The sequence below is a fragment of the Canis aureus genome, chromosome 13 (genome assembly GCF_053574225.1).
Source record: "Canis aureus isolate CA01 chromosome 13, VMU_Caureus_v.1.0, whole genome shotgun sequence".
Classification (NCBI taxonomy): Eukaryota; Metazoa; Chordata; class Mammalia; order Carnivora; family Canidae; genus Canis; species Canis aureus.
The window spans coordinates 19,534,262-19,559,543 of NC_135623.1; the positions used below are offsets into that span (position 1 = coordinate 19,534,262).

The 25,282-nt window shown below is 56.7% G+C and overlaps 1 protein-coding gene and 2 long non-coding RNA genes across 15 annotated transcripts in view; 2 read left to right on the plus strand and 1 right to left on the minus strand.

Annotated features, from left to right (window-relative positions):
* Positions 1-25,282, plus strand: part of TRABD2B (TraB domain containing 2B) — a 213,615-nt gene that overhangs the window by 161,967 nt on the left and 26,366 nt on the right. For all 13 annotated transcript variants that reach the window (XR_013350367.1, XR_013350368.1, XR_013350369.1 and 10 more), the window contains exons 3-4: positions 10,990-11,136; positions 16,858-17,032. Coding sequence is in view for 8 of the 13 variants with exons in the window: in XM_077845033.1 (XP_077701159.1) it covers positions 10,990-11,136; positions 16,858-17,032 (322 nt within the window). In the remaining 5 variants the exon portion in view is untranslated. The remainder of the gene's footprint in view (positions 1-10,989; positions 11,137-16,857; positions 17,033-25,282) is intronic.
* Positions 7,595-23,509, minus strand: LOC144281998 (uncharacterized). The gene is made up of 3 exons (XR_013350372.1): positions 21,512-23,509; positions 20,580-21,181; positions 7,595-9,724 (listed from the first exon to the last, which is right to left on the minus strand). It is a non-coding gene; the product is annotated as an uncharacterized LOC144281998 (long non-coding RNA).
* Positions 15,386-16,840, plus strand: LOC144281999 (uncharacterized). The gene is made up of 3 exons (XR_013350373.1): positions 15,386-15,664; positions 16,261-16,377; positions 16,475-16,840. It is a non-coding gene; the product is annotated as an uncharacterized LOC144281999 (long non-coding RNA).

The window sequence follows — 25,282 nt, forward strand, 5'->3', positions numbered from 1 at the left end:
TGGTGGCCACCGTGGCCACCGCTGACCGCCCGCCCGCCCGGCACACCATTGTCCCCGGTGGGTGTCGTGTGCTCCTCGGCGGTCCCCACCCCTGTCGGCTGCCGGGCCGCGTCTGAAGATCCAGCGGGGAAGGGCCGAGTCCGCCAGCTGGGTGGAGCGCGGAGCCCGCGGCCTGAGATGGAAGGCCCTCCACCCTGGACCCTCTGCGGGCTCAGCTCCTGACACATCTTTAAGGACACCGAGCGCTTCTGGGCCGCCTGACCTTGAACACGTTTCCCTCCCCACCCCACCCGTCCTGCACAGCCCAGCCTGAAGCTGATCCTTCACCCATGCCCAGGCTGCGTCAGAAACCCTCTGAGGCCCCAAAGGCCCCAGTCTTTCCCTTTGATCATGAATTTACCACTTGGCTTTATAATTATCTGTTTCTCTGTCCATCTCCTCCACCACCTTGACCCTCCTCAGAGCTTTATGCGTGAGAATAGGTTGGCCTAGGTGACTCTGTGGGTCTTTCTGATACATTTTGCTCTCTTTTTCCTCCACGTGCAGTATGCCTTCGACTTAGGACATCAGAGGGGGTGACTGGGGACCAAAAAAGATTCATGGCAGAGAACTGACACTGGGGAGGGAGACTTCAGCGCCTCACGCCTGGCCGAGCTGAGGCCCTGGTCCGCATGGACCTGACAGCAGGGACACATGGATGTCACTTCCTTTTCTGAGCTTGGTTTCCCCGTCAGTGAAATGGGATCACTAATGGTGGCCTCACACGGCTCTTGCAGAGAAGAAATGAGCTTCCGTATGCAAAGTGCCTAGAATCATAGACTGTTGTTGAAATCCTGTGGTGGGGGTCGGGTAGCACTGTTCTGAAACGCTATGCTCACAGAACACGCTATGCTCACAGAACACGACTTCCAGAGCTGCAGGCTCACACTCTCGTGTTTCAGAGGGGGACCCTGTGACCCGGAGAGTGGGTCCCACGATTGATCTGGGTCAGAGCTGGCACCCCCAGAATCTGGGTCTCTGGTCTGCCTCAGGCCCACCTGCACCTAAAACCCAAAGCCAGGGGACCCCTTTGCCCTCCAGTGGAACAGACCCCCTATCAGCTCCCTTCCTGGAGACCCAAGCATCCGGGCCTGCCTTTCCCCCATACCCAGCCCGGTATCAGCCTCCCTACCCAGCAGAATGCTAATCTCCTCATGTGGGTGGCTCCGGATTTATGAGCATTTCCTGGCATGACTTGAAGGACAGAAGAGGAACGCAGGGATCTTGAAGGGTGGTCTTTGGGTGGAGAAACTAGGCGTTCAGAGAAAAGAAGGAAAGAAAGCAAGGGTGAGTCAGCCTCCGCTGCCCGCCCCGGGAGGCAGAGGGCTCGGCCGGCCCACGCCGCAGTGCCGAGGGCGGATGTGGCTGGGACCTGCTGGAGGCCAAGTCCCCTTTCTTCTCCTCGGGTCACGGGATTTGGGATGGGGATGGTGAGGGGAAGGGCCGAGTGGGCTCCGTTGCTCCCCCTTCAGGAGTACGGCAGAGCTGCCTTCAGCTTCCCTCCTGGCCTCCCCCCAGCCCCCCAGCACTCCCCCGCTCAGGCTGCAGGCCTTCCCAGCTCACTCCCCGGAGCCAAGGCCGCCAAAGCCCACAGACCTTCTGGATGTGCCCCCCTGCCCACGCCGCCTACTCTGACTCTGTCCTGCAAACCGCCTTCCTCTCCAGAGGGACCCTCTCTTCGCCCCACGCTGAGCCCAGGGCCCATGGGACATCACCTGCCTCCCTCATCCTGACGTCAGTGGGAAGGGCTGGCAGGAGAGGTAGGCGGGAGGGGAAGAGAGTTGGGATAGTTCGCCCCTGCCCGCCCCTCCTCCCTGCCGCCCTGATGGCCCAGGCCATGAAGGGGTAGCCGTGCTGTCCTCCAACATCCAGGCCTCTCACCCCTCCTTTGCCTTTAAGACCCAGGGGCAGGAAGCCTTCCACCTGCTTCTCTCCAGTGCTCCCCAGCCCCTGTCTGCACCTCTGTCTATGTTCCCATCAGTTACCCTTGCAGTTGCACTTACCTCACCAAAGCTCACATGGTTGACCATGCGCCATCTTGTTTTCTGTTTGGTCCTGAGCTCAGCTACCTGTTCCCCCTGGCTCACTCCTCTCCAGCCACACTGGCCTCCTGCCTGCCTCTCACACCCAGCAGGCCTGCCTCTGCCTCAGGGCCTTTACACGTGCTGCCTCTGCCCCACACCAGTCTCCTCTCGGTGTCCACGGGACCACCTCCCTCAGCTCCTTCTCCGTCAGATCTCTTCTTCAACCTCACTTCTCTTTGTGCCTTTACTGGACATCATCCCAAAAATGTCAACCCCCAGTGCCCCCCACACACACTTCTTATATTCCTTGCCTCGTTTTCTCCTTAGCTACTGTCACTCTCTAACATGGATGTTTTGCTGGTTTTGGTTTTGCTCATTGTCCCTCCTCCCTGTGAGAGCCCTGTTGGGGCAGGGATCTTTACTTGTGTTCACGGCTGTACGTCTGGCCCAGAACAGCATCTGATACAGAACTTCTCCACACATGCTCCCTCAATGAATGTGTGAGTTGGTCCTTTACAAGAGTGGGTAAGCCAAGGCCCAGGGAAGGAAAGTGATTTACCGGGGTCTCCATAGTACAGACTCAGACAGAGCCTGCACCTCTGGTCCTACCTGCCAGCCCAGAGCCAGGCCCTGGCTCCAGGAAGCCCCGTGTTTATTTGGATGCCGGCTTCTCAGTAGCCCAGTGTCCGGAGACAGGATTCTGTGCGGGCGGCCCAGGGGACTCAGAACACTGAGCAGGAAGAAGGGACGTCGTCGGCTCTGGTGCTGTCGATGGGGCCGGGAGCATAACACAAATAAACCTCAGCAGACCCCGCTGGGCTCTAACCTTTGAGGAAATCTTCCCCAGGCTGGAGAAACCTTCCCATGAGGCGGAGCTCCCCTCCACCCCAACCCGGCGGGCATGGGGGGCTCGGCTACCCCAGCTCTGTGCCCTGGGGGGTAGCCGTCAAGGCAGGGAGCTGCTCCACGGGGGGTTTCGGGACAGGGGGTTCCGGGCTGGCTAACTCACTCAGCTTTCTATTCATCCTCCAAGTATTTCTGAAGCACTTACTGGGGGTCAGGCACTGCGCTCTCTGCTGGAGAAACAGCCGCGACCAAGTCAGACGATGGGCCTGCCCTTGGCGCGTCACCCCAGAGCACGCAGACCCAGCATGGAACAGTCATGAAGCTGGGGTAGCATAAGCGTCCAAGAAGCGCTGGTTCCCCCAAGGAACCTGGCCGGCCCCTGGCCCAGGGATGTCCCATGTCCTGAGGAAGGAGCCCAGGCAGCCGAGTGAGAGGCGGGCGGGAACTAATAGGTGAAAAGGTGGTTTCAGGCAGTGCAGGAGCAAGGGGGACGGTCCCGAGGCCGGGAAGAATGTGGCACGAAAGAGACTTGCACAGGCCAGGGCAGAGAGCCATAGTGCAGGAAGGCCTCCCCCGGCGGGCTACCTTGGCAAGCGTGACCTCTCTCCTCTGCTCATGTCAGCTCTGACCAGGCCTGTGGCTACGGTTCTAGCATCCCTCCTTCCCAGCTGACCACTCAGACATGGGGCCTCCCACACAGTCCCTGTTTGTCTCCTTATGTCTGTTCTTCCTGCCAACGACTGGGTGGAGATAGCCTGGCAGGTCAGGCCCAGGGGTCGCAGAAACACCCCAGTACCTGTCAGCTGGACCTGAATTGGAATGCCAGTTCTAGCTCATCAACTCAAGACCCTGCGCAGATGACTTCACCGTCCTCAAGGCCTATTTCCTCATATGTCACATGAAAGAACAATCCATTCTCTGGAAGAATTATGGTAGAGGACAGTTTCTCAATATCCCTACAATGGCCCATGGAGCCTGGCATACTAACCAATACTGACCTCATCTCCCATCTCTGTCCTCCTTGTTTACTCAGCTCCTGCCATCCTGGCCTCTGCTGCTCCTCATGTACGCACAGGGCCTTTGCACCTGCCACCCCCCCTTACCTCATCACTCCCTGCCCCCTTTCCTGCTTTATTTTCTCTCTGTAATACATACTGTATTTGTTAGGGTTTTCCAGAGAAACAGAATCAATAGGATGGATGGAAGGATGGATGGATTTTTTTTTTTTAAGGAATTAGCTTACACATGGTGAAGGCTGGCAAGTCCAAGTCTGCAGGGTAGGCTCAGGCTGGAGACCCAGGGAAGAACTGATGCTACAGTTTCAGCCTAAAGACAATGTGCCACCAGAATTCTCTTTGAGAAAGGAAGTTGGTCTTTTTCTACGAAGGCCTCAACTTACTGGATGAGGCCACCCTCAACTAGTTATTCTGGAGCATAATCTGCTTTACTCAAAGTCTGCTGATTTAAATGTCAATCGCCTCTAAAAAGTGTCTTCACAGGAACATCTAGAATAATGGTTGACCAAATCTCTGGGTAGCTTGGCCTAGCCAAGTGGACAAATGAAATCAGCCATCATAAGTGCATCCCTTGTTAACTTGGCACCCACAAGTATCTCCTTAAACCATTCTTCATCTCCAAATAAAGACAATAACAAGTTCATACTTCCACCCAACGTGATACAATGATCCTGCGCGCGACCAGAGTATGTCAGCGCCTTCCCCAGATGAGGCAAAGCCTTTGGGTAACGTGTACTCTTCTCCTTGATATACCACAGTTTGAATGCTATGATGTAGCGTTAATAATACTTAAATGCTATGACATAAAGTCAGTTTGTCTTATGCTACATACCGGGGGAGAAAAAAGAAAGAGGAGAGTGAAGAAAACATTTTATACACACACAAATATTCTTAAACTAAGGGAGAAATACTCTTGACAACGAGTCTTCTGTTTCTGCCTGCCCGTCATGTGCTCACGGCTGCTGTTTAGAACCACCTTCCTCTCCTTCCACTATCACTACTGTAATCCCTTTATCTTTTGCAAGCACCTCGGCTGGTTGCGGGTCCCACCTGGTGGGATGACCCACAGCTTCATTCCTGAAGGATCTGGGCTACTAGTAGTCCTGCCTGGATTGAGTTGTTGTGGTTTTCCATTGACGTTGGCTAATCACCGGGCGTGGTGATCTGAGGAGGCACCCTGAGGGATCTCGTGTGCTGCAGATGTCCTGTGCTCCCCCTCCCTGTGGGGCAGCAGTCCATTTTCCCTGCCCATCAGGACCAGTCATGCCAGCTAGCACAGTGACTCCCTTCTTTACCTGTTGACTCAGAGGCATGAGGAGCTCTAAGTGGCCGGAGGCCGTCTTAATCCCCTCTTCAATGGAATCATTGTTGTGTGTGTTTAACATGCTAGATACCAATGCTTCACTAATCATTTGTTTATCCTCTGCCCCCAGCACGTAAGCTCCATGAGAGCAGGATCTGGGTCTGTTCTGTCCCTAACCAAACTGCCAGCATCTAGAACAGTGCCTGGCACATGGCAGGTACTCAGTAAGCAGGGCTGAGTGGGTTGGGGCCCTTGCTGTGATTTCCCTGTGTTTCGGGGTGGGTGAGAAGGGCTCATCATCCACCTCAGAACCCCAGCCCGAGAGCCAGGCATGGCCCACGGAGCCCTGGGTTGCAGCATGTTCTCTGACAGAGGGGTCCTGCTGCCTGCCTCTCCTCACTGACAGTGCTGGGCCAGCAAGTGAGCACAAGGCCTTGGTGTTCACCACCCCAGCCCATTCAGGACTGTTTACTAGACTAATCTGGAACAATAAACCTGCCCCCACCCTCCTGGCGCCTGCCTCACTCCATCCTCAGCCTGCTTTGAAGCTGTGTTTAAATTCTGGGCCTACACTCAGCAGACACCGCGGGCCAGCTCCTGGCGGGCAAGCGCTGGCAAGGGGGGCTGCGCCGGGAGGCTCAGGTCCTCCTGGTGGCTGGGCCTCCTCACGTGGTTATCCAGGGGGAACAAGGGGACTCTAGCCTCCACCCAGCGTTTGTTATTCCATGTCAAAGCTTTATCATAAACATTATCCCAGAGTGGGCCACGGAGGCTCTGGGCGAGGAGGGTTTGTTATTCTAAAGTGGCTGGGAGCAGAAGACGTGAAGGCCCGGGAGTCTGTGACCAGCGCCAGGCTTGGGAATTCAGGGTTGAGTAAGGGGGAGGCAGAAATCAGGGCGAGGCTCTTCTGTGCCTGTGCACGGGGCCTCAGAGGCCCCACTTACCACCCTCTACCGTCATGGTCAGTTGGGATGTCTGCCTCTGAGATGAGCCCCCACAGAGGTGGAAACTAAGCCCAATTAATCCACCGACCCCAGATCTCTGCAGACGTAACAAGCAGCGTACTGACGTGGGCATTGGGGCCCTTGGGAGGTCAGAGAATCAACAGAAAGTAAATGTTTGTTGATTGAATGAATAAGTGTAGCTTCCCTATATCTGTTGGAAGCACCAAGAGTGCTTATGAAGAAGCACATATTATTTTGAAGTTCCAGTCATGGGAACCTGGTCTGGAGCCAGACAGACATCCTTCCAAAGCCCAGCTCTGCCCTTTACAAGCCATGTGGCCTTGGGCACTCTCTGCTTTTTTGGTTTCCCATCTATGAATCAGGACACCACCTCTGCTGGCCTTCTCCCAGGGAGAGCAGAGGGAGGCCCCAGTGGGCAGTGGGCAGTTAGGAGGATGGGCTCCAGGGCTGGCCTGCCCAAGCCCAAGCGTGCGTCCCATCCCTGTCCAGCTGTGTCACCTTTGGTGAGTTGCTTACTGTCTCTTTGCTGTAGGGTTGGGTTTTCTAAATCTATAAATTGAAGCTAATACTAGATTTACCTCAGAGTTGCTGTAAAGATTAAATAACATGAGCTTAGGGATCCCTCGGTGGCGCAGCGGTTTGGCGCCTGCCTTTGGCCCAGGGCGCGATCCTGGAGACCCGGGATCGAATCCCACGTCGGGCTCCCGGTGCATGGAGCCTGCTTCTCCCTCTGCCTATGTCTCTGCCTCTCTCTCTCTCTCTCTCTCTGTGACTATCATAAATAAAAAAAAAAAATAACATGAGCTTAGAAGATGCCTGACATAGAGTAAGTGCTCAAAAAACATGACAACCCTATAATGAACCGCTGAGGACCTCTTTATGAGTTCCAAAGGATGGCTAGGAGGTGAGAGCTGTAGGGAAAGGGCATGTGACTCAGAGTCCACAGTCTGCCTTCCAGAACGGTTCCCGAAAAATCTGTTTTGCTCCAGCAGTGACCCATGAACAGAGAGGCAGGCTTCCTGCCCTTACCAAGCTTTTGGTCTATACAGGCAGGGAACAGGGAATCACTTGAGATGGACACTTAACGGGATAAGTGCCAAGACCAGGGGTGGGAGGCATAGACCTCACCCAGGGGTCACGAGAGTCCAGAATGATAGGCGTGGGTTTCCACCCACGCCCCACCACACTGCCTGTGCCACACTGGGAATGCCTCTTAAATGATCTGGTCTCAGTTTTCTATATGCAACACGCTAATAATAAATACTCTGTGGCTATTTCTGGCTGTATCATAAGGCTCCAGAGGAAAGACGTGTGTGGGATGAACCTGGGCTGTGCCAGTGAATATCCAGACATCCAGCCCCAATCTGTAGCTCCACAAAGGGTGCTGGGCTGGGCGTCAGACTTGGCTTTGAGTCTGCTCTGCCCCCAGCTTTGCTGCGTGGGCCTGGATGAGTTCTCTCTTGCCCACTTTGGGCTTCTGTCTCCTGTCTCTTTTACATGATGGGGGCACAGGATGAGATCAGTGGTTCTCAGACTGGGCTCCAGGAGACCCATGGGTTCCACAAAGGAGGCTTGGGGTCTCTGCTGCAGGTCTTCTCCCATCAGTCACAAAAAGTTCCACTTTTTTTTTTTTTTTAATCTGCTCCACATATGGAGTTCTAAGTCCTTTGGAAAACAGTAACAGTAAAAAAGGATTCTGTGGCCAAGAAACATTAAAAAGAAAAAAAAAAAAAAAACACTGGACCAGATGACCTACAGGGGTCCTTCCAGGTCCAATCTGGGAAAGTTCAAGTCTTATTATTGACCAAGCATTCTCTGACTACACGCCAGGGCCGTTCCTAGCACCCTACAGATTGTAACCCAACTCCTGGGAACACCTCCTAGCTCCACGAAAGCCACATGACTGCAGAAGTGACTCTGTGTGTCTAGAAAGGCCCAGGGGAGCCATTTCCCCTCCAGTGGGGTCTTCTGGGCACTTGAACAGATGACCTCACCAAGGCCAGGTGGTGCTGACACTGAAGAGCAGCAGGTGTATGCAGTGGCAGGGTGTGGTCACAGGAAACCTGTGCATCCCGGCCCCCGCCCCCAGGAGAAGTGGAGCACCCCAGCTTGACGTGGATGCTTTCATGCGAGGCGTGTTCTGTGTGGGAGGAAGTGCCTGTTGCCTTAGTGATGTGCACAGCAACGGGCCACAGCCTACTGTGATTCATCCCAGCCACCAAGCTGCCATTGACACCCTGCACCAGGTGGTCATGGATTGAATTTCAGGGTGCTCGCCAGAGCTAGGAGAAGGCTCAGAGGTGGGGTCTGACCTATCTCCAGCCAGCTCATTACAGGGTGCAGCCTGGGCTGCTGCACCCCAGCCCTATCCAGCTCTCTGCCTACCAGAAACAAAAGTGTGGGGAGGATGGGCAGAGGGGACCTCCCAAGGGCCCCGTTGCCCACCTCAGTACGCCCCTTATTACCTGAGCTTTTCTGTTCAGATCGTGTGTTCTGGAATCATGTGGCTGATGCCACTGGTGGAAACTTATGCCACATGGAAGCAGCATGCCCCAAATGCAGAGTGCCAAAGTTCTGGGGTCTAGTCTGAGGGGCTTAATGAGGAGCCTTGAAACCTGAAGTGACTGACCACAGCAGGTGGCACTAGGTGGCACTAAGGTGCTAGGGAAAGGATAGAGTGCCTCCTCTCTTCCCTGTGCAGAGAGCTGCAGATAAAAAATGAGTGAGATGCCAGTCTGATCTTCAAGAAGCTCAGAGCCTAACGGAAGAGCCAGGCGGCTAAATAGCAGGCACAATGTCATGTTCACACGGGGCGGACAAAAGCATGGCGGGTCACTCGTCCATCACCTCAGCTGTGCTGGGCAGCACCAGCACTGAGCATGTGCTCAGGTATCTGAACCCGGTGGCAGGGGGCCCCCGCTGGGCTCAGCTGTCCTGACTCACATAGTCTGGGAGTCCACTGCTGGCTGGACTGGGATGGCCTTGGTGGGACAACTGAGGCAATTCGGCTCTGCCCACTCCTGGTGGGCTAGCACAGGCTACTGTCAGGGCCCCAGAGGTACAAGAGGCAGCAGCAGCCCTGGCCTCTGTGCTTGTGCGTCATGGTTACTTATACCCAGAGTCAGAATGAGAGGGAGCCAGAGTTCCACGGCCAAGGGCATGGATACGTGGACAGGTTAAAGTTTGGAGCCACTACTAGGTCAGTCTGCCACACAAGGAGACTGTGGGGGACCCCAGGGAGAGGCCTGACTCAGCCCCCAGGTGCTCAGAGAAGCTGCTTCCCAGAGAAGACATTTGAGCAGAGCCTGGAAGGCCAAGTCTGAATTTGCAAGTGGAGCGCAGAGGCGGGAGGTTCTCGTGCACAGAGAACACCGTAGAAGCAGCCCAGAGACGGAAGAGTGCTGAGTAGTTGGGTATTTGGAGGCACGGAGGGCTGGGTAGGAAGTGAGGTCATCACCACAGCAGGGGCCAGGTCACCGCCTTGCAGGCTCTACTGAACAGCTAGGCCTTTATTTGGAGGGCAGGAGGCACCTGGGAAAGTTTTGAGGGGGTAAAAAAAAAAGAAGGAAGGAAGACGATCAGATTTGTGCTTTCAAAAGGTGACTGTGGCAGATGACTATGGGACGGGGCAAGTGGGACAGGTTGCACTGGGCCCAGTGGGAGATGCTCAGGACTGAACTGGCGGTGAGAGGCCCGCCCGGGACTGTGGTCCAAGATGGCAAACAGATGATGACGTGCAAACAGCACGAGCAAGGCCTGAGGACTGGCACGCTGGTGGCCAGGCGACGACAAGGACAGGTGGCTTGAGACTGCCTCCGACCTTCTGCCCAGACCCGCAGCAGCCTTCCCTGCACCTGTGCTGAAGAATCGACATCATGGTCAGACTCCTCCCGTTGGTCGGCCAGAGGGGTCTGGGATAGTTCCAGCCCCAGGTGTGCAGAATTGAACAAGTCCCTTCCTCTCAGGAGCCTCAGTTTCCCCATCTAAAATGGGACATTTGGGATCATCTCTCAGGGCCCTCATACCTGGGGCAGGCCATGTTCCATTAGAGCGGTGGTCCTCATTCCAGAAGCAATCAGACCACTAACGTTGTTCCCAGGGAGCCTGTTAAAAGTACACATCCTGGGCTCCCCCTCGGAGATTCCGGTCCCGGGCGTGGGGACAGGGCATCTGATACTGTGTCCGGTGCTCTACGTGATCCCCATGCCAGGCAGGCTTGGAGAGGGTGCAGCTGTGTTCCCAGGGCCCCGCAGAGCGGCCCAGAGTGGAGGAGCTTGAGGGAACGTGCCAGGCGCCAGCATGGGGATGGTTCAGAGAGGCCTGGCTCCTCAGGCCTCGCCTGGGGGTGAGGGGGACCCTGCGAAAAGTGGTCTTGGTGGGGGCCTTGACATCTAAGTGGTTCTCTGTTTTGTTCGTTTGTCTTGCTTTGTTTGCCATGCTCCTGATTACAGAATTAGTCTGTGCTCACTTGAGAGCTTCCCTAGCACAGGAATAAGACAAATTTAGTCAAAAGACCAACTCACCCATCATTCCAAAACCCAGACACAGCTAGGTTCTCATTTTGCCACATTATGAGATCGGATGTGGAGGCCTGCGTGGGCAAAGGGCTGCAGATGAGAACAGAGGCCAGCGGAGGCTTTCGGGCTGCACCACTCAGGCCTAGGCCCCACGCACCGTCTCCGTTTCAGGGTCCGCTGCCCCAAAGTGCAGAGTGAGGCCAGCCGGGCCTGGAGGTGTCAGGGCCCTCGGCTGATCTAGAATCACAGCCCTCATTCCTCGCTCTTTCCTCTGCGCAGGTGCTGTTTGCCCTGAACCAGACCCTGCTGCAGCACGAGAGCGTGCGGGCGGGGAGCCTGCAGGCGCCCTACACCACGGAGGACCTCATCAAGCACTACAACTGTGGGGATCTCAACGCTGTCATCTTCAACCACGACACAGCCCAGGTGAGGCTCCCCTCCTCCCACCCAGAGAGCCTTTAGGTCCCCAGCTCCACAGGCCCGGCCCGTATGAACCCACATGGCATTTATTAGACACCTACGATGTTGTGCCAGGTGCAGGCAATCTTCTCTCCGCAGGTATTCCATTTTACAGTCGGGGAAACTGAGGCTCAAAGACACAAAGAGACTTGTGCAAGCCCACACCACTTAATTGTTGAGTTCCCAAGTTATCCAGAGCAGCACTTGAGTCTGGCGTGTGTGGGCTTAAGGAGCTTAGCCTTGTAAGAGCAGGGAGGCCTCTGATTCAGGTCAGCCTCTGGGGAAATTAGAGGCCTTGAGGAGACGCTCGTGGTTAGAGCTTGGGCTGGAGTCCAGCTGAAGGTGTTCTGCCTTGAGTCAAGCCACCCACAGGTGGGGCAGAGAGTGAGGAGCACCCCGAAGAGCTGAGCATGACTCTGCCAGGCATCCACCTCGCCCTCTGCTGACCATGTCCTGGCCCAGGCGCCCTGCCGCGTGCACCTTGCTCTGCTGACCTGTGCCACCTGTAGCCTCCCCCACGCCATTCACACGTTGATGCCGCTGTGCCTCTGTTCAGGCTCCTCCCTCCTCTTTTCCTCCTGCTTGGCCATGGCCCATTGTTACTTCCTCCGAGAAGCCCCCCCAGATACCCTGGATGGAGTTAGATGCTCCCCCCAGGCCTCTCCAGGTCCCTGTGCCTTCCGTCATGATGCTTGGTTAACCACTTATTTAAGAAGCAGTTGAGATAGAATAGATCACTTCCTTGCTCAGGACAGTTCAGTGGCTCCCCACGTTTCTCAGGGTAAAAGCCAGTCTATGTAATGACCTGTGTGGGCCCTGGGTGTTCCCCCACCCCCAGCCCCATGTCCTCTGCCCTCCCCTCACATGCACCACTCGAGGGTGTGGGCCTCCGAGCTGTTCCATGGACCTCCTGGGGGTGCTTCACTTTTGCCCTTTCCCAGGTATCAGCAGGGCTCACCCCCATCTTAACCCAGACACCGTCATCCAAGGGAGGTGGGCCCCAACTCTCTGATCGAGAATTGCAGCCTGGCCCCTGCTCCCACACCCTCAACTTCTTTATTAGGCTCTGCTTCCCCGCTGAGGTCTCTATCATCTTCTCACATACTTTCGTATTTTGATTCATCGATAAGTGATTATTTATTGTTTGTCCTCCCCACTAGAGCATAAGCTCCCTAGGGACAGGGATTTGGTCTGTTTTATTCATCTGTAATCTGACGCTGGGCCAGTGCCTGGCTCAGAGCAGGACTCGGTAAATAGGTGCTGAAGGAATGAATGAAACTGTTGGTAAATACCAGGCACAGTGCTATGAGAAGGGATCTGGGGCCGTGAGGGGCAAGGCAGCCGGAGAAAGCGGCCCTTGTGGGGCTCCCAGTCTCCTAGGAGAGAACGGGACATTCCCCAAGCAAAGGCACCCAAGTGTGACCTTTGCTCCGAGAGAGAGTACGGGGTGCAGCTGGGGCCTGTGGCAGGAGCAAGAGTTTATATGGACTTGGGACAAAAAGGAAGGATGCCTGCAAGGTGAGAGGTCAGGGAAGAACCCCACTTGGCCACGGACAGGAGGAGGAGGCATGTTCCAGCAGAGGCAAGAAGGAGCAGGGGAGGAGGTGGGTTTGGGCTGGAGGTGTAACCGGGGACCAGGCTGAGCGTGCATGCCGCCCTGTACACCCTGCACCTTTCTCTGTCCTGCTGCCCTGCTGCTCCCTCCTGCTGGGACAGAGGGAGGATCAGGGAACGGCTATCCAGGATGCCATGTGGGTGTGCTCCATGCTCCATGAAGTGTAGACAGTGAAGGAAGGATCTGGAGACCCTGCAGAGGAGGCCCAGGACTCTGAGAGCTCTGACTCTGATGTACCTGTCTGAGAGCTCTGGGCCAGAGCCCCGCCCTGTGTCATTCGCCGGGGGAGAGGCTGGTGAGCTCTGTGGCCGAGGGGACCCGGTCAACACTCAGGGTAGCCTGGGCATGAAGTAACCGGGCTGGGGGCAGGAGTGTGCAGGACAGGGCCCTGCCGGGGCCGGGGCTGACACTGAGCTGAGAGGCGGAGGAATGGGATGACCTCAGCAGATAGCAAGCTCAGGTTTCCTTTGAGCCTGATTTGCCCCTGGCAGGTGAATTGCACTGGGTCCCCTGGCAGTGTCCAGACTTGAAGCAGGACAAAGGTACAGGTGCAGGGTCCAGGATGGGGGCAGGGGCTGGGTGCACCTCAGCCACGATCTCTCTTGCCTCCCCACCCCTCCATCTCGCCTTCAGAAATGGCTCGTGCCCCAGCCTTCCAAAGCTCCCAGGTCCCTTGCACCATCAATGGCCCATCATCAGCAGGGACCCGAAGGCCGCTTCCCCAGGAGGCCCTGTCTGAGCCCTCAGCCTGTGTTAGGTGTACAGTAGCCATATACTTGCCATCCATACCCAGACACTTTGGAGAGTGAAAGGTCAAATATAATTAGGGGTCAGAATAAGTAACAGGCATGGGGCAGTCTAGCCTAGCCATGAAACTGGACCGTCCTGAACAAAGCAGACACATGGTTGTCTGTCAGGGGCCAGGCTCCAAGCTCCCACATCCCTCTCAAAGCACGGATCCCACAGTGCTCGGACTCCTCTCTGGGCTGTGAGCCTCATCCAGGGCAGCAGACCCAGGCTGAGGGTGCTCTGTGACCCCTAGCCTGACACGGGCCTAGCTAGACCCATGGAAGTTCATGGAAAGTGGCTTTGGATGGATGGGCCAAAGAGCAGGGGTGAGACCATCGAGGTCAATGACATCAGTAGACCGGAGCACTTGACCACCAGGCCTGACCCTGTCCTGGTTGTGTGCCCGGGGAGCCTACACTGCAGTCACTCCCCACCCCCCGCCCTGCCCTATCTCATCACACCACCTCCAGCTCACGGCTCTAGCACCCCAGGGACCTGACATGTCCTTTATGGTACATCCTGCACTTAAACTTGTCGCAGGAGATTTAAGGCTCCTGACAAGTCTAATGACATCACTAATTTGTTTCCATCCCAGCCTGGGCCCAAACCCAAGTCCCATCCTTGGCATGGAGCCAGGGCCCGTCAGCCTGAAACGTGCAGAGAATGGCCGCCAGCTGCCGGGCAGCCCCGGAAACCCTGGTGGCTAGCCTAACTCCGTCGTGGCTTTGACATCGACCTTTCTGGTTCTTGTCCTCGTTAAATGTCTTTAGCTCCCTAAGGAACAAATGGAGATTTGTCTTTCCACAAATGCACATTCATGGTCAAGAATCAGAGGAGGAAGAGCCTCTGCCGGGACACTTGGTGGGAGGGAAGGAAAGCAGGATGCTTCCTTCATGGCTCTCTGATGATTCTGAAGGCTTCTACTTGTTGGACCTGCCTCTACCCTCTGCCCAAGGCCACCCTTCACTGTAGCCTCTGCCATCGTGGGGGAAAGGTGACGAAGCCCGCTCCGTCCCCCAGGCGAGGTGTAGAAAGCTGCCGTGTAGTCAAGACCTTCTTTGTGCTGTGTGCTGTGCTAATAAGCACTTTCCAAAACTGACTGTATTTAATTCCTACAACAACATATATTACTCCCATGTCACCAATTTGGACACGGAGTCTCAGACAGCACAAGGAACTTGCTAGTTACAGACAGGCAACCCAACTGGTAACTGGGAAAGGAGGGACCCCGTCCCAGGTTACGCTGGCTGTCTGACTCCAGAACCCGCGTCCATAACCACCGACTGCCTCTCAGCTCATTCCCTCACGTACTTGTTCACCGATTGAATAAATGTCTATTTCTCGGTACACCATCATCCACATTCTCTCCCCTGCCTGAGGCCTGAGGAACAGAGAGGACCACATTTCTAGAAATAACCCTCTAAGCCACAACTCTTCCCCCATTCAGGAGCCTCTCCTGGAGCTGCATCAAGCCCAAATGTGGCCTGCTTTGTCGGGGCTGCCAATCATCCCTCCCCGTCACTGGTGGAAGCTCCATTCCTCCATTTATCTGTTTACCAAACAAACCCCAACTTTGATTGGGCACCAATCTCTGATTGGGCACTGGCAGGGCTGCTGCACACAGCCACTCGGGTTGTGCACTGAACAAGTTTAGGTTTCATCAGTCATATCATTGCCTTGTCATCCCAGAACAGTGAATCAGGAGTTTGTGGTGGAAAAGCCCCTCCCCTCCCACTCTGGGGAGCACCCTGGTGCCTGGCCAGTAGATATCAGAGACAGATGTCCCAACAGATATCAGAGACAGATGTCCTGGCCCCGTCCAAATCCTTGAAGGTTCAGCCTCTGCTGACGTCTCCATTTTCCTCAGAAAGAGTGTTGACAACTTGTCAGTGGCTCTAAAAGCCATGTGGCTGGGTCACATGACCCTTGGGAGCTAAGCCCTGCAGGACCTTGTCTCTTGCCAGATGCTCCACCTAGCTAGCCCATCCGTCAGAGAGGCCTCCCGTTCTGTGCATTGGCCTGAGTTGACAGAGAGAGAGATGGAAGAAGAGACTCCAGATGCAAGACATCCTGTGGACAAGAGCTCGGAAGGTGGAATGACAGTGAGGGGTTGCGGGAAATAGAGAGTATGTTCTGACTCATGCCTCAGTCTCCCCCATGGCCCCGTGGCTTCTTCTCAGGCCCCATCCACCATTGGAGGCCAGGGTGCCAGAACCACTGGGCCTGACATCCAGGCCAGGAAGACAAAATGTTGGGAATGGAAGAGCCCAGGAGGAGGCAGTGCAGTGGGGAAGGACAGCACGACTTTATGTTCGTGGTTCCAGAAGCCTTGCTGGGCAGCTGCCCTGTGTGGGGCCCGGGGGCCAGGAAGGGCAAGAGCTCTGTCCCTGGACTCAGGGAGCTCTCTGCCTAATTCAGCAACGTGTCAGTGATGCTGCCCCCACACCCGCCCCCAGCCACAGAACTGGGCGTGGACAGTGGGCCTGGAGCTGAGAAATGGGGAAAGTTCTAGCCAGGTTGTAGACTCAACCATCATAACGGGAGGCGGCCGTGGGCCCGGAGCTGCAGTGTTTAAGGAGGGATGGAAGGGTTCCCCTGGGAGCCAAGGGCCTGGGGAGGGGAGGTGGTGGCCGCCGGGGCTCCGGCACTGGGGGACTAGCCTGTGACCTCTCCTGTCATCTCTGTAGGGTGCCCTGGGCGTAGCTCTCACATAATCCCCGTCTCACACACGAGGAAACTAGAGCCCAGGAAAGTTAAGTAACTTGGCCGAAGTCGCAGAGCGTCAGAACCGGGCCTGAGTCCAGGTGGGCCTGCCCCTGTCACCTGCGGCCTTTCTGCCCCGCCAGGCAGCTCCGCTGACCCTCCACACCCGCTTGCTGACCCGAATTCCTTGCACTCCAGGCTGGCGGCTGACGGGAGGACAGCGAAGGAGCTGAGAGCCGTCCTGCCTTGCGGACCCTGGCGTCGGGAAGCTGAGAGTCCACAGGGCAGAGACGCGGGAGCCGTACGTGCGAGGCGGCAGCCGGGCTCTCCTCCCCGCGCTGCTACCTCAGTGGCTGTGTGACCTTGCTCAGTCTCTGGATCTTTCCACTCTTGCTTTCTTCATCTGTAAAACTGGAATGACCACACTCCACTCAAAGCGTTTTTGGAATTGATGAAAAACCCAGACCAAACGTGTAGCCCGCCGCAGGGGCACTTAGGCTCCGCTGCCGGGGCGCGTTTGCGTAAAGCCCCGGCCACCCTGGCCCGGCAGCACTGAGGGCGCCTCTGTCTTGCCTTTGCAGCTGCCCAGCTTCATCAACACCACCCTCCCGCCGCACGAGCAGGTGACGGCCCAGGAGATCGACAGCTACTTCCGCCACGAGCTCATCTACAAGAGGAACGAGCGGATGGGGAAGAGGGTCATGGCGCTTCTGCAGGAGAACGAGGACAAGATCTGCTTCTTCGCCTTCGGAGCAGGTTTGGGCCGGCGTGGGGAAGGGCCTGCTTGCAGAATCCTGGGGGGCTGGGAGGTTCGTAGACCCTGTCCTGGTCTGTCCTTCATGCAGGAGGAGGCGCAGGCCGGATGGAGCAGGGCAAGCCACGCGGCCCACTCCGCGGTTTCCAGCCAAGGCTTCTGCCGCATTAGGCCCCGCGGGCCGGAGGAGGGGCCGAGCCAGGGCCGGGCGCCTTCGGGAGCCCCTCACGCCCCAGGAGGCCGTGCGGAGGGCTCAGACGGGAGCCGGGGCCCCTGGCAGCCCAGCCTCGAGCCCACCCGGTGGAGCCGGGCCACGCCTGCGAGCTCCGGTGCCCCACACCCCGACCTGTGGCCCGGCCCGGCCCGCTCGGGCCGCGTGACCTTGCCCGGTACCTGCGAGGGCTCAGGCCCCTCTTCCGTGCGTGGGCGGTGATAGCAATGATCATCTGACGAATTGAAAACCGCTATCTGGGGAAGCGTTAGATTAGCGGCAACATTTCAATTACCTAATGGTAGGAACTCAGGCTGGGGCTCCCTCACCGTCATCGTCAGCACCCTGAGTCACTACAAGCTTGATCACCCCGCCGCGGGCCGTGAGCCTGGTGCTTCTCCTCTGGCTTCTTTGTGCAAAGGGAAGCGCGATGTCCAGGTGCAAGGCTTGTTGGCCCTCCGGTCTCTTCCTCCCTCTCCTCCCTCACTCCTTCCTTTCCCTGTGCTGTCTCCCGTGATGACAGCGATGTCTACCATGGGACCAGGGGATCGCACTTGCCTCCTCTGTCGGTCAGCTTTGGCTGCAGAGCCACAGCATAGAAATGGATCTCTTGCTCACGTGGACGCCGTCCACCTCCTGCTGCCTGACAATGAAGGGAGAGGGGCCGTGCCTGGGGTGCTGGGGCTGAGCCCTCACGGCCGCTGCCTCTCCGCCCTCCCTCCCCTGCCTGCCCACTCAGGCCGCGCGTCTCTGTAGCCCAGGACCATGCCAATTCTGCAGTGGGCATGTCCACTGAGTGAGGCCTGCCTCCCCCGCTCTGCATTCAACCTCATACACTTTCGAGGGGAGAGCCAGAGCCTGTGCCTGTCTTCCCTCCTGGGGGGCCCTCAGCACAGGAGAGGCTCGTGGGACAGCCTCTGTGAAGCCACATCTGCAGCTGGACCAGAAGACTCCCAGATTGTGTGAGAGCACTGCCATGGCCTCCTGTCCCCTCTGGCAGCCTCAGTTTCCTCATCTGAACAGAAGGATTCAGAAAGCACTTGGGCCATTAGTGATTCCAGCAGCTATTTAAACAGTTTTCAGAGAAGAGAGGGGTTCCCGTATGGGTGTCCGGAGAAGCCAGCAGGAGCAGGACCTTGGCTGATGAAGAGGGCAAGGCTACTCTCCAGGTGCAGGACACATCCTGGGGACCAGGCGTGAGTTAGGACAGCTTTGTGGATGGTGAGGAGAGTAAGTGCTCCCCAACACACCCGGTCAGCATCCAGCTGCCTCCCTCCATGGGCATCTGGGCAGTGCTCCTGCTCCGAATGGCCCCTCACTGACTATAAAAAGGGAGGCATTCTGAGCCAAGCCAGCCGCCAGGCTTCTCTTCAAGTGTAAGAGGGGCCCCTGGTGAACCTTGTCCTTGAGGGAGGCCAGCAAGAGATCCAGCATTGCACATGCCCCACCTGTCCCAGGGCCCGAGACCAGAGCCACCAGGGTCCGAGGCTAGCTCTTCCCTGCGGGTGAGGAAACAGGAGAGCCTGGAGATGAAAATCACAGCAGTGTGGGCTCTGGGCACCGGCCTGCTTCTCCTGAAACCCACATCTGTGGAGACACAAATGTCCACTCAGGGACCATGCTCACCTCCACTTTCTTCCCCATCTTTGAAATCCAGCTGGTCCCTGGCTGGTCCAGTTGACAGACCCCTGAAAAGGCTCATATCCATCTACTCTGTCCATCCCCAGGGCCACTGTCCCCATCCAAGCCTCCATCAGCCCCAGCCCAGCCTTCGTTGCCTGTAGGCTGCTCCCCACAACATAGCCGGTGACCCCTGCTGGCTCCGTCTCCCACCCCGCCTTGAGCTCTGGGAGGACACGTGCCACGTACTCACCCTGTGTCTCTAGTAGCATGTAATAGGTTTCAAGCTTGATGAGTGTATGAAAGAATGAATGAGTGGAAGGACGAACAAGTGAATGAATATGGACCAGATCCTCTCCTCCTGGTCTCAGCTGGGCCTGGTGCACAGGTCAGGGCAATGTGAGCCCTGCCTCGGCTCTCAGAGGCCTGCTGTCCAATAATAAGCCCAGATCCCTGCACAGATCTTGCCGGCAGCTGCCACTGGAGGCCCAGCCGCCCCAGAAACAATGGTCTACACTGCGCTGCACATCTACCCTCAACCTGAGAATTTCAAAGCTGGATGCAGCCTCCAAACTCAAGCCTGCCCACCTCTTCCGAGCCCGGGACACGCTGAGGTCCCTACAGGCCAAGATATGGGGGAAGCTCCTGGCAAGTCAGGGTCAGAGGCCAGACTGGAGCCCAGGCCCAGGAGCTCTGATCCAGGGGGTTCTGTTCTTAGGTGTCGTCAGGGAGCCAGCTGTGCAGACGTGTGACAGCCACTGTATTGGCATGGGACACGTTCACACGGCCTGCAGCCAGAAAAGCCCACACCTGCCTCATGGCGTTCTTACGGCCATGTGGCTCCCGCATCCCACATCCTATGCCCAGCCGAAGATTTACGTGCCCCGCCAGGATGAGCATCTTGGACAGCATGCAGCCTGCAGACAAGCTGCAGGTACTCCAGTCCTCTACACGCTCCTGTCTGGGCGCCTATCAGTCCCATCCCCGGCACCCCTAGACCATCGGGCACTGACCCTTACTCCACATTCTCTGTCTGGTCCTCAAACAAGGCCCGGATCCCCCAAGGCTATGAGAAGCAGGGGAGGGCCTCTGCCCCTGGAAACAGGCCTACCCATCCCCCGGACGTGGCTGCTCGTGCAAAGGCCTCTCAGATCCAGGTTCATGGTGTCTCTAGGAAAAATGTCAGAAAACAGAAACGTGATGCTGAACCAGGCCCCTGCTGAGCTTCTGCTGTTCTCTGACAGACCAGCCTTAGAGGCCAGCCTCGGGCTCTGCGGCTCTGGAGAGCCTCCCCTGTCTGCCCTCCCCTCCCACAGTGCCCGTCCAGACCCTTCCCCAGCCCACCGCTGCTCCAGAATCCTTCCTGAACGCCCAGGGGCACAGACTGGGGTTTCCAGTGCTGATGGCAGTCGGCCACTCCTTCTCTGTTCTGCTCTATGGAGACATTTGGGACAAAGAGTAGGAGGTTTGGTGTCAGGATGCCTGGGTGTAAAGTGTGCCTCCACCACTGTCAGCTAAGAGACCCCGGGAAAGCCATTTCCCCTCCGAGGGCCTCAGTGTCTTCATCTGCAAAATGAAGATACCTGCCTCATCAGATTGTGCTCAATATGTTCATTATAGATCACAGGTTAAAATTCTCAGCCACGGTGGAGGGATCTTTATAAATAAAAACTCCTCCTGCGAGCCAGCCACCACTCCACGCTCATGGGGTATCTTACCTTGGATTCCCGCAATGACTCCATGAGGTGGGGTTTATGATACTCCCTTTGCAGATGGAAGCTTAAGTCCCAGAGAGGAAGAACGGCTTCCTCAAGGCCACGCAGGCGGACTTTCAACCTGAGCCCTGGTTTTAGGGTCCCAGTCCTCGCGGTTTCCTCCATGCATGGGGCCCTTGCTCTAGAATTCCAGAAATGGTCACAATTGTGGGAAGGGCATCTTTTTATCTGGCACATCCCACAGAAGAGTAGTGTCAGTGATGTCAGTGTCGGTGGTGTCAGTGATGTTTCTGTAGCAAGGCTCTATATGACCCCTATTGAAGGTTATTCAGTGGGTTCAGGGGCACCTGGGGTGTGAACATGGGTGATAGTTCTCAGCAGTCCTGGGTGACATCTAGGGACCCAGACGGAAGCCCTGCCACTCCAGGAGGTGGCTGCGGCCAGTGTGCAAACCCAGATGTTCTGGAGCGACCTAGACCACGGCCATGGAAAGGAGTGCACGCCCCGGGGGAGGGAAGGCCTGATTCTCCACTCTCAGGCTCAAGGACAAGCTGAGCCTGCCGGGCCCCCAGAGATCTTGTGCAGGTTCTTGGATTTCTGTTCCTCTGTAAGTAGCAGAAAAATAGGTATGAGATAATGAGTTTTTATTAGCTAAATGTCTTCAATTTACAAGCTCATCTAATATTCTGAAATTATCTCCTTTCTACCATGTTTGAAGTTAAACATCTTTTGCTTTAAAAACAAAACAAAACATGGTAATATAAAGCAAAGGGAGCTTTCAGAGGCCTTACTTGACCAAAGAAAAAGTTGGTAACTGTACTGTCCCCCCTGCCTACCCCCTTTTCTTACCATGGGACAGAACTGAGCATGCCTGAAATGTGATGGAAAGAATGCCATAGGAGGGGTGAGGCTGCTCAGCGGGGAAAAATACTCACCCAGGCTTCCAAGGAGGCAGGAAGAGTGGGGCCAGAGCTCAAGTAGAGGGTCTGGCCACGGGTAAAGGCCACCTCCTTACCTGCAATCGAAGCAGGAAGGAGGCCGGCAGACTGGTACTTGCTAGTGGGAAAGTCACCCGATGGCTCTCTAATCAGAGCTCCACTTTCTAGGGGGGGCGGAGGGGGAGTCATCTGCAGAGAATGAGGAAGCAAGTGGAGGAGGGTTCTCAGTTTAAAAAGAGAACATTGGCGTAAATGCAAGCGAGACCGGCCGTAAGAACTGGCATGGACAGGAAGTTAAACAGGTCTCTGGGCCGACTGCGATCGATGCGTGGTGGCTGCCTGGAGCCTGGTGGCATAGAGGATAATAAAGCCACATCCGGGCTCAGCACAGAAAAGGTCTTGATTGACTAGTGATGTCGGCCCTGGGCCCCGAGATCTGCTCCGACCACTAGGAGCACAGACGCTGACCGGCAGCGAGGGCCCGCCAACCTGTGGGGGCTCCAGTCACAGCAACACCGAACGGCCAGGTTGTAAATGTGAATGCTGTGCCCCGGGCCTTCTCCTGATTTTGGCCAGCACCCCCTGCTCAGTGAGCATCCCACTGTGTGTGAGCTACCCCACGGCAGGGCCCACGCCTTCGCAGAATCGCCAACACCCAGGAGACGTTCTACAAAGACCAAATGGCCCAGAATCCGAATCAAGTTCATTAGGTGTAGTCACACAGTATCGCCTGGGCCCTGCAGAAGCGGGGAAGGAAGTCTGTGTCCCGGGCACTAAAAGAAAATTGTAATTTTGTCCCTAGCTCCGGGGAACTGGGCCTTCTTGAGATGTGTTTACTTGTCAGCTATCCCAGAATCTGGAATGGACTAAGTGATGTAGAAGTTGGCAGAGCTGGGCTGGAGATGCAAACCAGACCCGAAGGTGGACCACGTAATCACTAGGCCCCATTGCCCCATTCACTTCAAACGCTAGAGCCGATAGTTACCGTACTTTCCAGAACCCTGAAGTGCTACAATCTGAATATGGTTCTACCTTCTGACCTTCCAAAGCCCTTTGATCCTGTTGTTCTCGGGCGGGGTGGCGCTAACACCCCAGCAGCCTATCATCTGGGCTTCTCCCGTTCTAGTGTAGTTTGCTTCAGTCACCCTTAGATTAGTGGGAGGGTGTGGGAGCTAAGATCCCTCCCTGCGGGGCTGCTGCCACCTGCCCCACCAGGAACAGAGGTCCAGATGGGGAGTGGGATTCGAAGAGCCCTCAGGCGGGCTGTGTGGGCAGCAGAGAGAGGTGCCCCAACTGCCACCAAGTGCCCGCACATCCAGCTCACCCAGCATCACCCAGGGCCACAGGCTCACACTCAGAAGCACGCCGGGGGCCGGGACACAGGCCGATTGAGCTGAAGACCTCTGCTTGAGAGAAGGGCTAGAAGCCCAGCCTACCGACCACCGTAACATCTTTCATGTTAATAGCAGCGGCCACAGCTCCCTGCCAGTGGCATCTCCTGCCTGAAGGACGTCCATATGACCCTTGTGTCCTCGAGTCCTCTTGGAGGAGGCGGGGTGGTATTTATTATTCCATTTGGCAGACGGGGACATCAAGAGGCAGATGGCAAGTGAGAGAAATGGAACTGGAGTGGAACGATGGTCACGTTGATAGGCCCTTCTTACTGGTGGCCAGTTCCCTCCCCCAAAAAAAATCCAGCTGCCACTTGGGCCCTCTGTTCTGCTGATGGTACCCTTTTCCTCTCCTGCCTGGGCTTTCTATCACCTCCTCTCTACGCTCCCACAGCCCTGCAGGATTTCCCTATCACAGCCCTGCTTGTGCCGAGCACATTTGTCGTCCCCATTCTAGGAGGGAAGGTAAGTCAGAGAAGGCTTCCTGGAGGAGGTGGAAACCAGTTACATTTTTTCCTGATGCTGGTCCAGCTGCCTTCTGGTTCCTCACCATGTCCATGGTCCTCAGGACAATACTCACACCCACCTCCCTCCCACCTGGCTTCTCCACTCGGTAGCCTCAGGGGCAGAGCTCACAGCTGAGCACAGAAGAGCAGCCATGTCCCACGTGGGGCCTTTGAACCTTAGAAATGAGGGACCCAGCAAGCAGGCAGCCCACACCCAGCTGCCTTCTCCTCTCCCGGGGGAACGCCCATGGCCTGCCACACTCCCCACGCTGGAACATGAGGCCACAGCGTCCGGAAGTGCTTCAGAATTTCCAATGGAGCTTCAAAGGGCCCTGCTTCCCACCATGTTCACATCTGGCAGCTGGCACGCTGCTCCGGGCTGTGATCCCTGGCCAGAGTCACCCTTCCTTTTTCAGCCCAGAGCAGCCAGCCAGCCAGAGGAACATCCCATCTGCTGGCTTGTCCCCCACTGGAGCCAACCCTGCCCTGTGGGTGGGGGACAGTGGAGGATGGAGGGCCATGTTCTAGGCTGCATCTGTGAGCCAGGATTTATGGACCATCGGCCATGGGCTCGGCACTCTTGCTGGGCCGTGAACAAAGGCCGGAGAAGAGAGTAGTCTAGATTCCGAGCATGGGCTTTGGAGCCAGACCACCTGAGTTGGAAACCTGGTGCTTCTCCTTAGAGGAAATGGCCTGGGCAGACCAGGTACTTGGCTTCTCTGCCATCAGGTTCCTCCTCTGGACAAGGAGCCTGAGAGTCGGGGGGCTGGCACTGGCCTCGCTCAGGCCCCAGGGCAGCGCCGTCCCTGGATAAATGTGAGCTCTTGGTGTCCTAAATACTTCCGAGTCCTGGCCCCTCAGAGCCCACAGTCCCCCAAGGACAGGACTTCTGTGGCCTCTGAGGCCCCGGCAAGGTCACTACACGGAGACCCCAGAGCTGGCCTCAGCTCCAAGTGACAGTGAGGCTCAGGAGCACGTTGGCCAGCAGGGAGCTCTCCTGGGGTCCCGGGTGCTATAAATCTAGGAAAGGAGCATCTGGATGTTGTAGAGCAGTGAGCCCTGGGCTGGGCACCACCCCCTGGGTCACAGAACCCATCACAGGCTCTGTCTCTGGGGCTCCCCCCCGGCGCCTTGCCATGATCTTGAACCACTCTGCCTGATGATCGCGTGGGTCCCGAGTAGTGTCAGGCCCCAGGAGGAAAGGCCACTGTGTCTGGCCAGTCTCAGCGTCCCCAGGGCCTGGCACGTGCCTGCCGGGTAGGAGGTCCCTAACAGTTTGCTGAGGAGCCTCTCCTGGCTCCAGCCCTCAGGGTGCAGACTGGCCCAAACCCCAGGGCTTCTGTCCCACCGATAGGGTGGGGTGCAAGGGGGAGGCCTCCTCACCTCTAACCGGTAATAATTGAAAGAGGATCTGGTCCAAAGAGAATGAAAAGGCTCAAACCCTGGGGATTTTAGAAGAACCAACAGGATTGGTGTAGAGGGATGGGCCTGGAGCGAGGAGGTAGGGGCATGCTTCTAAGAGGAAGTGCACAACTGGGGGAGGTCCCGAGCGGGCCCCCAAGCTGGGCAACCCTCGGACAGGTGTCAGAGGCCCAGAAGCAGCTCCAGCCCCAGAGGGGGAGGGCTGCCCGGTGTCCAGGGAGCCCCCACCTCAGCAGCTGCCCCCATGAAATGCCCTTTAAACACACACACTCCAAGCCCTGAAGGGGCTCAGGCGAGCCCCAGTTCTGCTGCCTTCCACCTGTGTGACACTGGGGAGTTCTGGCCTCGGAAGCATCATAGTGGCATCAAGTGACACTAGGAATCAGTGTCCACTTCAGGCTGAGTTCTGGAGAAATGGAGGGTGGGGTTGCTTTTCTTGGTATTTGTAT